The 13,559-nt window shown below is 30.3% G+C and overlaps 2 protein-coding genes and 1 non-coding gene across 3 annotated transcripts in view; 2 read left to right on the plus strand and 1 right to left on the minus strand.

The window, feature by feature from the left end:
• The window catches only part of LOC125840269 (uncharacterized protein At2g23090-like), a 376,400-nt gene that overhangs the window by 291,762 nt on the left and 71,079 nt on the right, over positions 1-13,559 (minus strand). The window lies entirely within an intron of this gene.
• On the plus strand, positions 9,280-10,927 carry LOC125840250 (probable WRKY transcription factor 7). The gene is made up of 3 exons (XM_049519222.1): positions 9,280-10,021; positions 10,111-10,236; positions 10,611-10,927. Exons 1-3 carry the CDS (start codon positions 9,351-9,353, stop codon positions 10,795-10,797), a joined length of 984 nt encoding a protein of 327 aa, XP_049375179.1. The 5' UTR covers positions 9,280-9,350; the 3' UTR covers positions 10,798-10,927.
• LOC125840277 (U6 spliceosomal RNA) lies at positions 12,521-12,627 on the plus strand. Its single transcript, XR_007443726.1, has one exon. It is a non-coding gene; the product is annotated as a U6 spliceosomal RNA (small nuclear RNA).

Consider the following 13,559-nt stretch of genomic DNA (forward strand, 5'->3'; position numbering starts at 1 on the left):
AGAATTGTAACGATTTGTTTTTTTGATGCTCAAGACAAAAGATTGACTTTATTCATAAATACTTCTTATGTGATTTAGATTGCCAAAAAGTTTGCATCAAAATAGTTACAACAATATAAACATTGTCCTTTAGTTTTACTGATTTACTACTTCTTAATATTTTCGTATTTTCGATGAAGAAAAGTTCATATGACTTGTAATAACGCGAGTTGAAGTTTGTATTAGTTTGATTTTTATTATTTATTTAATAGCTAATTTTTCTGAGATAATATTTTCATTAATGCAAATCTATCTATCTAATATATTTGGTTAGGTATTTATATATGTCACGAATGTATTATCAAGTTAACAAGATCTTCTAACTTCAAATATATTATTTAGACTGTTCTGAGTTCTTTTTTTATAAAAAAAACTCACAACAAATGTGAAAATATGTGAATATATATGAATAGTTTAAAATTTATCATTAAAAAATTAAATTTTATATTCATTAATATGAAATAAACATTTTCATTTTGTCCCTACACTAAATTAAAATCTAATAACTACAAAAAAAAATTACTACCATTAATTAAAGAGAAAATACATAAAAAAAAACCTGAACTTGGTCGGATAACTTACTTTAGTACTTAAACTACACGGGCGTTTAAATACCCCCCTTAAGATCTTTGAAGTGATTTTTTTTCCACCCTAAGACTATAACACCACTCTCACCCGCCACATCATAGCCATGTAAGCGCCACATCATAACCATGTAGGCACCATGTCATTAATCTTTATTTCTTTTTTACTTATTCACTATTTTTTCTTAAACACTTTTTAAAATTAATTATATCAATTGATTAATTTATAAATGCATACCCCCACCCCCTCTCTTTCTTCTTCTTTGTTGTTCACCATTATTCCAACCTTCAATACTTTCTTTTCTTCTTCTTCACTATTCAAAAAAAAATTAATTCACTTTAAAGAAGAAATTCACATTATCTTCTTCGAACCCTTCCAATGAATTTACCCTCTTGGAGAATGGATTTTTTTGAAAGCCAATTTTTTCTTGACAACTCAAATAAGAAATGAAGATTGCATAAGAAAGTTGATCCAAAAAAAATATAAATTTTATGAGAAAGTTTGAATGATCTAGAAATCAAAATGGGTCGCTCAAAATTTAAGAAAATTTACATTTGCCAAATAGATACAAATAATAGAGTGAAATCGACTTCAATAACATGACATTGCTATTGAATTTTACGGATTAGTAAAAGATTAGTGAAATGAAAATAGTGGATAGAGGTGGGGAAAAAGATGGAGGAAGAGATGTTTCAATGGAGAAAAATGTGTATAGAAGAAGACAACAAAATAAAAATAAAAAGGGAACCCACTAATTTCATTTACCTCTTAATAAGAAAATTTAAATATTTTAAAGACTTAATATATATAAAAAAAATTATTTAAATAATTTGCTATATATCGGCCAATAAAAAAAGGCCATGTGTAAGGCTTTAAAAATTCAGCTTTTTTTTCACGCACTTTCAGGAGAGTGCACTCACTCTCTCTGCCACATCATCCCTTAGGGGGTGTTTTAATCACTTAAAAGATGTTAAGGGGGGTATATAACACCCGTGTAGTTTAAGTACTAAAATAAGTTTTCATGCCAAGTTCAGGGGGAATTTTATGTCTTTTCCCTTAATTAAAATACATATTTATTTATGTAAGTATAAAATCTATTAGAAATTCATCTATTGCACATTAATTCTTTAGTTATAACATTATAAATTCTCTTAGTTATTACTCCCTCCGTTTCACAAAGAATGACTTCCTTTCCTTTTTAGTCAGTTTCAAAAAGAATGACCTCTTTTCTTTTTTGGTAACATTTTACTTTTAGTTTTCCACGTGGCATGTTTAAGACCACAAGATTAAGGGAAATTTTGTACATTTGACATAACTTTAATTTAGGACCACAAGATTCAAAAGTCTTCTTTAATTTCTTAAACTCAATGTCAAGTCAAACCAGACCATTCTTTTTTAAACGAGGGAGTACTAATTATTGTACACATATACCATTCACACTCTTTTACATTATTTAGTTATAATATTATGAATTCTCATAGTTATTATATTAATTATTTCTATCTTTCATCTTTCCTTAATAACTTTTGACCAATAATTTTTCATATTATTATACTGCCCCTATATATATGATAACATGGTGTTGTTATTTTTTCTTGAAAGAATCATGATTGGTTGAATAAATTTAAAATTGCTTACAAGTATATGAACTACATCTTTGTTGGGTGTAAGAAAAACGTGTGATTACATATATGATTTCACAGATAGAATATATTCTTTAATTTTTATTTTTAGTTTTCCCGGTAAAAAAAAAAAAAAAAAAAACCTTTCTCAGTTAACTATGGACAGTCAAATAACCGTCTTTAATTTATGTACACAGTCAATTGAGAAGTAAAATGTGAGAGCCAAAACAAGAACGTCATCTATTGTGTTATAACTTATTAAGAAAAAATATACAAAAATAGTTCTAAAAAATAAAATGTAGTTGTTCTCCATATGTTCATATGATGTCTAAACAGATTAATGTGGAATACACGTGGAAAGCACATCTGGTGGTTAGATGACTAGAAAAATACACAACAAAAATCGTGTATAAGGTAATACTAGTGAGATACAACTAATCACATGATTGAACCTCATCAAATTGAAATAAATATATACATTATTGCTTTTAACTAATAAAATTTTTCATTGACCATTTTCATAGGTTCGCGTGAATAAAAGATATATATATGACGATCCACATTGAACATTCACAAAGAATCTGTAATATTATTTTGTGCAAAACTTGTTTATTCAAATCTTCACTTAAATTTTCTGAATTGATAATCACGTGCAACGTACGTGTCTAAAAACTAGTATATATATATATATATATATATATATATATATATATATAAGTGCTTTAAGATAAAATATCACGTTTAACCAACAAAAATGAGATCGAACTTGTATAATACTATAATCTCGCCTTCGAGGGTAGTTTTGAAATCTTATTAACTGTGGACTAACATTAACTTGATTACACTACAAGAAATTCGAGTTGGTGGACATGACTTGGGTTGATTATTTGTTGGATTTATTATTGGATCTGAATCACTTCAATATATTAATGTGAGCGGATAATAGTATGATCGGTGGAAAACCTAATGAAGCATATTATATACGGGAAGTTCCGTTTAGTGTTAATTAGTATTCCCTTCGACCCATTCTAGTTGTTGTTTTAGATTTTTTCCTGTACGTCCATCAAGAAAATTGTAACACCCCGCTACTAGAAAGACTTAGAATTAGAAAGAGTCGTTTTTAGAATGAATGATAATCTGGAAATTTGACACAAAATTAAGCTAAGTATGAGTTTTGGGTCAACTTCAAAATACCATAACTCCTAGATCATGATGATTTAGGTGTGATGCAAGATACCGTAGGAAAGATCTTTGAATTATCTTTTCAACGCCACCGAATTTATGCAATTTCGAGTTCTTATGAGGGAGTTATGCCCATTTGAAGTTGGGATGTCTAGATAAGGAAAGTCAAAATCGAATTTTAGAAGGGTACTTTGGTCTTTTCACTACCCTATTAATTAATTTTGTTTTGGTAATTAAGTTGGGGTCTAAACTGATTAGATTCAGTTTATGCTTTATCAAAACAAGTTAGGGTTTTGAGAGAAGAGAAAAGAAGAGGAGAAAAGGCAAGGAATCGTCAAGTTCTTGAAACTAGGCTTGTGGATTTCGTCAAGGGGTGATCCCTACGAGGTATGTGAGTTCACACAGCGTTGGGCTCGTTCACCCATGCGCCAAACATGTTTATTTCAGTATGATTTTCGTCCTAAAAGATTGAGACTTTGATGTTCTTGAGTTGTATTATTGAATTGCTTTCGTTCTTGGATTTGGGATGAGATTGAGGAGTTCTTGAGAGTTTAAGGTCGATAGTTAGAGTTGTTTTGAGTTAGATTCTTGTGTACATGTGTTGGGTAGCTGAATCTAAAGAGGAATTGAGAAAAAGAATTGAATTTAGGCAAATTGGGTTAGAAAACGAAGAAGGAACAAGTCGGGAAAATCTGGATACCAGGTCCGCGTCGCGGACTTGTTCCTCAGGATTGACGAAATTTTCTCTGCGTCACGGACCTGTTCCTCAGGATTGACGAAATTTTCTCCGCGTCGTGGAGTGGTCACAGACCGTTCTGCCTCAAAAGTTATTTTACGACCAAATAATTAAATGCATCTCTGCATCGCCAACTTGCTTCCAGATAGTGATTTCTTAATCTTTTTCATGTTTGACTATCTAAAAACACTCCTAAACATCATGAGATCTTTCCTATCACAAATCACAATCCTTGAATCCATAATTCAATTCAAGGATCAGTTAAGAGTCAAGTCAAGAGAAGTTAAGATCCATGTCAAGAGAAGTTCATAAAGTCTTCCAAAAGTCTTTTACAAATGTTTTAACCTTGTTATAAGACTTGAGTTTTGAGTTGAATAAAGAGTAAAGTTTGAAGTTCATTTCTTCAAAAGAGTATATCGGGACTATGTATTCCCAAAGAGTAAAATGTTTTCAGATTTAAACAAGAAAGGAAACTGAGATTTCCAAAAGAGCATTTGAGCTAATTTTCAATAAAGAGTAAATGCTTTCATAATTAAGCAAGAGAAGAAACTTTGATTTCCAAGATAGCCTTTGAGCTAAGTTTTAAGAAATTATCTCAAACCACAGAAAGAAGTATGTTTTTAAACATAAGAGCTAGTACATATTTTGGGAGTAGTATTGAGCACCGATATGGGGGAGAGTTCAGACAACTCCCAGCCCCCACAAACCATGTAGCCATCATGGGTAGAAAAGGGTCATACTTTTTAGATGATTCCTTAGTGCTTTTTAGCATAGACTACTGGATCCACTTAGTAGTCAGGTTCTATGTCCTTGGCAAGGTATAGAACGGCCTTGGCAGCATGAGGCAAAACGTTGTATCATCACAATAGCTCTTAAGTGATGGTTGTCGGTTAGAGAAACTCTCACAGCAGTATTTTATATTCTTATATACACAGAGTTAATTGTATTTTTATATACATTCAAAGTTTATATTGTATCTTTTCATACATTCAGAGCTACTATTATATTTCTAAATACACAGAGTTGTTATCCATGTTTTAAACGCTTTTCTTTATATTGCATTTATTTTATTGCTTTATATTGAAATGAGTTAAGTTGAGTCGAGTTGAGCCCAGGTATGTTCTTTCAGTTCCTTTCAAGCTTATGTCTTGTTTTAGAATTCCCCTTGCATGCTCGTACATTTAATGTACTGATGCCAATTGGCCTGCATCTTTTAATGATGCAGATACAGGTAACCAGGATCAGCATCCAGTGCATTGTTGATTCTAGTTGAGCTTCAGAGTTTGTTGGTGAGCCTCCTTGCTTCCGGAGGATCCCCCTTTCATTACTTTATCATTTTAGTTCATTAGGATGTAAAGGGTCTTGTCCCGACATCCATCTCAGTTTTAGAGGCTCCATAGATAGACAGTCAATTAGTCATTTGTCTTTATCTTGCTATTGGCTTATGTTCATATTTGAGTTGTCACTTTGACTAAGTTAAATGTTTATTTCTAATACATTATGAGTTTAGTTTGAGACAATTGATTATCTTGCATTTGAGTTCTTTTCTTAATGCTTAAAGTCTTCCGCTGAGTAAGTAAGTCAGGCCAAGGGTTCGCTTGGGGCCAGCAATGGTTCTCGAGTGCCAGTCCCGCCCAGGGTGTAGGCTAGAGGCGTGACAAAAATAATTATACTCCCTTTGTTCAATTTTTTAGTTTTTTACTTTCTTTTTTTAATTTGTCCTCAAAAGAGGGTTACTTTCTCTATTAATAAGTTTTTGAATTTCGAAATTTTGCATAACAAGTTAAGACTATAAGATTTAAAGGACTACATATTACATCTTTAATTTAAGAGCATAAGATTCAAAAATTTCTTTTTATTTTTTAAACGTCGTGTTCAAGCGAACTAAAAACTTATATTGAAACGAAGGGAGTACAAGATAATACTATTCCATAGATGTTTCTTTTAATTAGAATTGAGTATTATTAAGAACTGCTTATTTAGTTTAATGCTAATCATTAAGGATATATTTAGTTGGAAATAAATAAATAAATATAAATATATATATATATATATGTTGTGTTTCTTATCTGACTTGTGAATCTTACTGCTGATTTTAGCGGCCGATTAGACTGAGTTATGGTGTCAAATGGACGAATTGGATTAATTATTATCAACCAATCATACCTCAACACAAATTCTAGTTATGTAGCTTCCTAATCGATTAAAAAAAAAGGAAAATCGTGGTGAGTTGATAGTCGATGAAAGAGAGCTCAAATTAGAAACGAAAGCATCAAAATTTAAATACTTAAAATGAATTTGAGTTTTTATATTTCAAAAGAAAGTACTGTAAATCTGTAATATAAATTGAGAGACGATATTATGCAAATTGAATTGGGGAAGTTAAGAAACGCTATGTAGGAAATTTTTTAACTTTCGGTTTTATGCTCTTAAACTATATATATATATCAACATATCTTTTAATCTTGTGATCTTAACTCTTAAATATGTCACATGAAAAGTTAAATTTAAAAATTGACAGAAAAAAAAAACATTCTTTATTCAAAATGAACTAAAAAAAAGAAGCAAATTAAAATTATATTAATTATATATATTACTTAAAAATAGAGTTCACAAATTTGCTGGCTCATTTTTAAACGTATTGAGCCGCTCCCGGATATCACAAGTCAAAGAGGTGCAGCAGCAGTCTCATAATAGTACAACAAGTCTGAAATACAAAAAAAAAAAAAAAAAAAATTGTTTGAAGGAAAAGAACAATAAAATAGGTAAATAAGAAGTCTCCTTGGCTCAATCCTCTAGGCACCCTCCCTAGTATTAATCACCAATTCACCATCAATTACAATATATACCTATCATATATAGCTCTTTATAATTAATTGATTAGGATGTAATCCGTCCAACAATAATTATTCATTATTGATTTTGCACACCTCTTAAGAAACTATATCACCTTTTAAATATAATAAATATAATGTTTTGAAAAATATAATAGGAAAATAACTATAATTAATGATAAGGGTAAATTAGGAACTAAGTGTAAAATTATTCATTGATTTCATAAAGTGGACAAGTATTATCGGACATCCCAAAATAGTATAGTGGACAATTATTGTTGGATGGAGGGGCTATATTGCATATTACTATCTACTACCTCCGTCCACCTCTAATTGTCATAGTTTCCTTTTTTAGAGTAAAATGATAAGTACTTTAACTAATATTTTACGATGTATTTTTTTCATCATATTGATATGTAAAAAATTGCAATTTATAGTACTTTTCGTATAATTTTTGAATATCTAATTTTTTTGTTTATAATATCGAATTAATGTAATCAAATTTCACATTGAAAATTAGTCAAATTGACTTTTGAAAAAACACAATATGACAATCAAAAGTGGACGGATGGACTTTTAATCTAGAATTTGCTTTAATTATATTTTCCTTACGTAACGTTTATAATATATTTATAAACGTTTTTTGTAACTTTAAAAGAAGACAATCTCCCTTGATTTTTAAAATATAAAAAATAAAGATTTTTCCTAGAGGTGTGCAGCAAGAAGAAAAGTCTGAGTTGGTTGCTGTTCAACGTTAGGAGTGGAATAATACAAATGGAAAACATTGTAGCGCAGTTGAAGGCATTTGACAAATGATGAAATGAATATGATGGACTAGACAAATTGAAATTGAATACTAGCGCTAAAACAGAAAAATACAAATAAAAGGAAGATGGACTAATATTAATTATTAATTACTTCCTCCGGTCCGTCTAATAATAGTTGTCTACTATACTAAAAATAATTGTTCAATAATATTTGTTCAATTTAGAAAAACAAGAGATAATTGACTTTTTATGTCTATTTCACTCTTGCTACAAAATACTACTACTCCCTCCGTCCCATTTTATGTGGCAACATTTGACCGGGCACGGAGTTTAAGAAATAAATGAAGACTTTGAAATGTTTACCAAATTGCCCTTTTAAAAAGTAGACTCAATTTCTCTCTCCTCATAAATGTATTGGAGTATTATTTTAAGATTAAGTGGGACCAACAAGGATAAAAAAGGAATTGTACCTTTAAATACTTTCCATATAAGGAAATGTGACATTCTTTTTGGGACTGACCAAAAAGGAAATGTTGCCACATAAAATGGGACGGAGGGAGTACTATTTATCATATAATACATTTTTCAAAGCATTAAATTTAATAAAATCAAAGAATAAAATAGTAATATTATCACTATTATTTATTATTGTGTGAAGACAATTATTATTCGACATATGGAGTAATTGGGACATGCAACATGTAAGTAGGGACATCTGACTCAAAAATACTTACCAAGTCAAACTAAGTAGCACTAGTACAAAACTTTAATGCACCCGAATCCTCCTAACTACACAAACTCTCTCGTTAATATGTAGTCCTGAAATTATATTTAATTACCTATGTAATTTTTCTTAATATTTGACATTTAAATACCAATCTCTTTCTACTTTGTAAACTCATAATTAGATTCAGTCACTACTGCTTTGACCATAATCTTATACGTTCATAAATTTACGGTGAAATCAGAAATTTCATAAATTTTACTTCTACTCTTCTATGTTAAGTGCAGGGGTGGAGCTACAGTCATTTACATCATATAGAGTGGTCAAATGCTGAATTTAAGGGATAAATAATTAATGTTGAACAATTTTGATATAAACTCTTTCGTGGTGCAGTGGTTAAGCGTGTTCATTTCCACCCTAAAATAAATACATGCATTTGTTTTATCAATATTTCACTTTAAAAACAATAATTATATATTTTTATCATATAAAATCAATGCATCAAAAAAAAAAAAAACTCAATTGTTTATATTTGATATTGACAAATATTGAGATCATTCATGATAGAATCTCTAGACTAAACAAATAACATTCAACTCACTTATTTTTTAAAAACAATTCTTAAAATAAATTTTTGGCTTCGCGATTGATTAAGTGAATTGTTAAAGTGGTAACACATTTTCAATGATAACCTCGCCGACGGCATCTATTTGACCCTTTATCAATACTGTCAATAATAATACTTAACAATATTCTCTCACCCTATTTCTCTCTCATCTGATTGATGTTTCTTAGCACCAAAATTTCTGTAGCAGAAACTCCCCCTCCCCACCCACCTACAGACTACAGTAGTCAATAGTCATGGCTATAGAGCTCATGATGAATTACATAAACACACCTAGTAATACTAACAATAGCTTCACAAGAAATTTAGAAGAAAAGGCAGTTATACAAGAAGCTGCCTCTGGGGTTGAGAGCGTTGAAAAACTCATCAAATTATTATCACAGAAGCAAAAACAGGGGAATTTTACTTGTTTCCTAAATCAAGAAAAATCATCCCCCATGGAGATTGAAATAGTGGCGGATGCCGCTGTTACAAAGTTTAAGAAAGTAATTTCTCTTTTGGGTGGATCAAGAACTGGATATGCTCGATTCAGAAGAGCACCAATTGCTTCTCCTCTTCCTACAGATCATTTCAAGAAAGATTATGCTGATAGCAAAGTTTATTGTCCTACTCCAATTCAACAACTCCCTCCAATTGCCTATGAATTTTATAATAATAAAGTTGAAAAACAGGAATCAGTTACAAATACGATTAATTTTTCGTATGCTCCTGAAATTTGTCGCTCAAATTCTTTCAATATCTCAACGATAACAGGGGAAACAGAGAGAAAATATATTTCAAATCTTTCTTCAGTTGTTGAACCTCCCTTGTCTTCTTCATTTAAAATTAGAAAGTGTACTTCGTCGAAGAATGGACTCTCCGGCATGTGCAGTGGCTCCTCCGGTCGATGCCATTGCTCAAAGAGAAGGTATAAAAACTCAATCTTTATTCTCCTTAATTGTAATTTACGTATTTATTTCAGCTGTGTGTAATTATTTTGTTGATCAATCTTAACAGGAAATTAAGACTTAAAAAAGTAGTTAGAGTTCCAGCAATAAGCATGAAGTTGTCAGACATCCCACCTGATGATTATTCATGGAGGAAATATGGTCAAAAGCCAATTAAAGGATCTCCACATCCAAGGTACATGAACAAATCCATGAATTCTTTTATTAGTTATTCCATATTATATGTATATAAATAAATTCTCTCATTACTTAAATATATATATGTTAGCTATAGAGAAAAGAAAAACAAGTGAAAAAAAACTAAACAATCGTGGTATAACTTATGAGGATTATTTTTTCTCATATTTTTAACCAAATAATGTATTAAGTTGTGCAAGTTTTAATCCATAAATAAATCTTTTCTAACCAGCAACCAAACGACTCGTAAGTAACTTGATTATTTATATGAGCCGTGCATTTAAATTAAACATTTTTGCTTTGTACTTCCAAAAAAATGTTTTTTGCAAAATTTAGAACTAAACATTATTGTTTGTTGGTAAATAATTGCAGGGCATATTACAAATGTAGTAGTGTGAGAGGGTGTCCAGCACGTAAACATGTAGAAAGAGCTTTAGATGAACCAACAATGCTTATGGTCACGTACGAAGGAGAGCATAACCATTCCCTTTCTATTGCAGAAACAAGTTGTGTCATTTTAGAGTCTGATCAATTTGTGGGCAATATCATTGTAAACTAGTTGAGTTATCAAGTTTTATCTCAAAGTATATTCATCTTAAGAATATATAGGTTCAGAATAAGTATTTTAAATAGCATTTGTATTAACATGTACATTCAAATCTTTCTATATTGACAACGTTTTTCTGAAAGTTTTATGGTTATTGTACTGAGGTATTATATTGTTATCTATAATATTGAACGTGTAGATTTTATTTAACTGTTATAAGCAAATATGCAAAATTAGAAAGACTATGAATTCAAAAAGAACTATAGATTTTACTAACGAGTAGAGAAAAGAAAAAAATAAGATTTTGGTATGGAATTTATTGCAAAAAGTGTTGGTTGTGTGGTAGACTAGTAGTCGAGAAAAGTAGAAAACAAAAATTGTTCGTGTGGAAGGGACCCAAGTGAAAATTGATGTTTTGGTGCACAAGTCAAAATAAGAAGATGGGAGTTATTAAAAGGTTCAATTTTCAAAGGATGCATGGGGGACCAACATTAACCCTCTCTTTGTCTGCTGCCTCTGTTTTTCTCTGCTTAACGTCAAACCTACTCATCATACTGCTAACCATTGAATTCAAGATTAGGGATAAGATTAAGAGTCATGGGCTAATTTAAAATATACTCTCTCCGTTCTTTTTTATATGTTTTTCTTTTCTATAAATAGTTAGACCATAATACTCCCTCCGTCCACAATTATTTGGCAGGTATACTAGAAATAGATGTCCAAGATTAATTGTCAATTTAAACAATCAAGAAATAATTAGTCACTTTTTTCCAATTCTGCCCTTAATGATAGTGTAGTTCAATTGAAAAGTTATGTGGACTTTTGATATTCTTGGTATTGTAGGGTTATATTAGTCAAATTACATCTTGTATTAAATTTTCCTTGAGGGATGTGCATGACCTTACCCTGACAAACAATTGTGGACGGAGGGAGTACTTGTTATTTTATAAAATCAATGCATAAATTATCATATTCTTCCTATTATACCCTTGATAGAGTAGTTAATTAGTCTTGAAAATATATATTTTGACCAACCTAGAAAAACTAATAAATAATTAATATTCATTGGAGTACTTCATACATTGATTAATTACTCTCTACATTCACTATTCTATAAAATCTGATTTTGAAAATAAACTCAAAAATTTATAGTCATCCACATGCATTTTAATTTTTGAAATCTAGCATATTCATCATTTATTGAAAAATTGACTTAAAAAACATTAAATAAAGATAGAAGGGTAAAATTACTTAATTTCTTAATGCAATTGCAATCTAAAATGATGACATATAAAAAGGAACGAAGGGAGTATATTATATGGATTAAATTATTAATTCTTTTACCTTTATTGAACCCGATAACATTAGGAAAAATTACTTAAATACACAACTTATTTTATTATATTCTCTTAAATTACCATTTGAAAAAATTACAAAAATCCCTACTTTCTCCTATTAACGGATACATCACTTTATGCGATGTATCGGTCGGATACATCACTTTACGCGGTGTATTGGGATGTATGCAATGTATCGGGACGTGGAGTGATGTATCTGAAATCGATACGTGATGTATCAGGACTTTGAGCAGTATATCTAAAATTGGGATGCGATGTATCAAGACGATTTAGGATATATTCGGATTCCACCAAATTTAAGAAATTTTTATAATTTCAAAAAAATAAAATAAAATATAATTAGCTCTTAACACTATATAATTTGTACAAAATTTTCAGTCCCTTCGGGGACATCCGATAAAATTGGAACGATACAGAGAAGATTAGCATGGCCCCTGCGCAAGGATGACACGCACAAATCGAGAAATGGTTGTACAAAATTTTCATAACATTAAGCTACAACCCCCCCCCCCCCCCCCCCCCCTCTCCTAGATATAGATGGCAGGCAGATGGAGTTGTGCAATTGCAGAACGAGTTCAACCCTAATTAATTCGAAAGGATTTAAGTTCGCTCCGTTCCGTCCCATAGAGAATTTTTCATGAACCAAATTCTCATTTCGGAAAAGAGTCATTATTTGTCCTTGTAATTTTATAAATAAGTTATATTTTCATTTTAATTCAACTTAACGATCGTATACTCTTGTACAAAAATAATATTTATATTTACCCTTAGTGCATTAAATTTAGGAAAAATTACAGAAATCTCACATTTTAGTTTACTTATTACCATTATCCCCTATAAGTTTTACAAATCTCCAAAATTCCTCATTTTCGAGCATCAGATTAGTGTATCTCGCCCATCAGATTAGTGTATAATGTATAAAATGTACATCAGATTAGTGTATCATGTATAAAATGTAATGTATCTTACTTAACGATTAATGTATCTTGCGCATCAGATTAATGTATCAGTGCTTATATTATTGTATCCGTTTGAGGGATTTCTGTAATTATAAACTTTTAAGGGATAAATTGTAATTTTACCTTAAAAGTATGTGATTTCTGTAATTTGCCCTTAAATTTATGTGTCCCGACATAATTTTTCTATGTGGTGCGTGCCTACGTGACATTCTTTTCTCCAATTAAATCTACTGACCTATTTAAACTCTTTTAACTCGTCCGCACCACTAATAAATTAAAGAGCAACTTTCACATATAACAAACACAAAAATTATATTTGTATGCTATAGATATAGTTTGCATAATTGCGTTTTATAGCAAATTTTATGTTTGTTATGACTATTTCGTTATACATATATACAAAAGAAGCAATTGTATAATCTGTTTCGTTTTACATATAAAAAGAATCAATTGTATA

Source organism: Solanum verrucosum, unplaced genomic scaffold, assembly GCF_900185275.1.
Source record: "Solanum verrucosum unplaced genomic scaffold, falcon-dt-bn FXZP01000180.1, whole genome shotgun sequence".
NCBI lineage: Eukaryota > Viridiplantae > Streptophyta > Magnoliopsida > Solanales > Solanaceae > Solanum > Solanum verrucosum.

Excerpts from the sequence above, each read along its gene's own strand:
- LOC125840250 (XM_049519222.1), top strand. The coding sequence starts at position 9,351 with ATGGCTATAGAGCTCATGATGAATTACATAAACACACCTAGTAATACT. Across the intron at positions 10,022-10,110 it reads TGCCATTGCTCAAAGAGAAG|GAAATTAAGACTTAAAAAAG; the intron begins GTATAAAAACTC and ends CAATCTTAACAG. Across the intron at positions 10,237-10,610 it reads AAAGGATCTCCACATCCAAG|GGCATATTACAAATGTAGTA; the intron begins GTACATGAACAA and ends AAATAATTGCAG.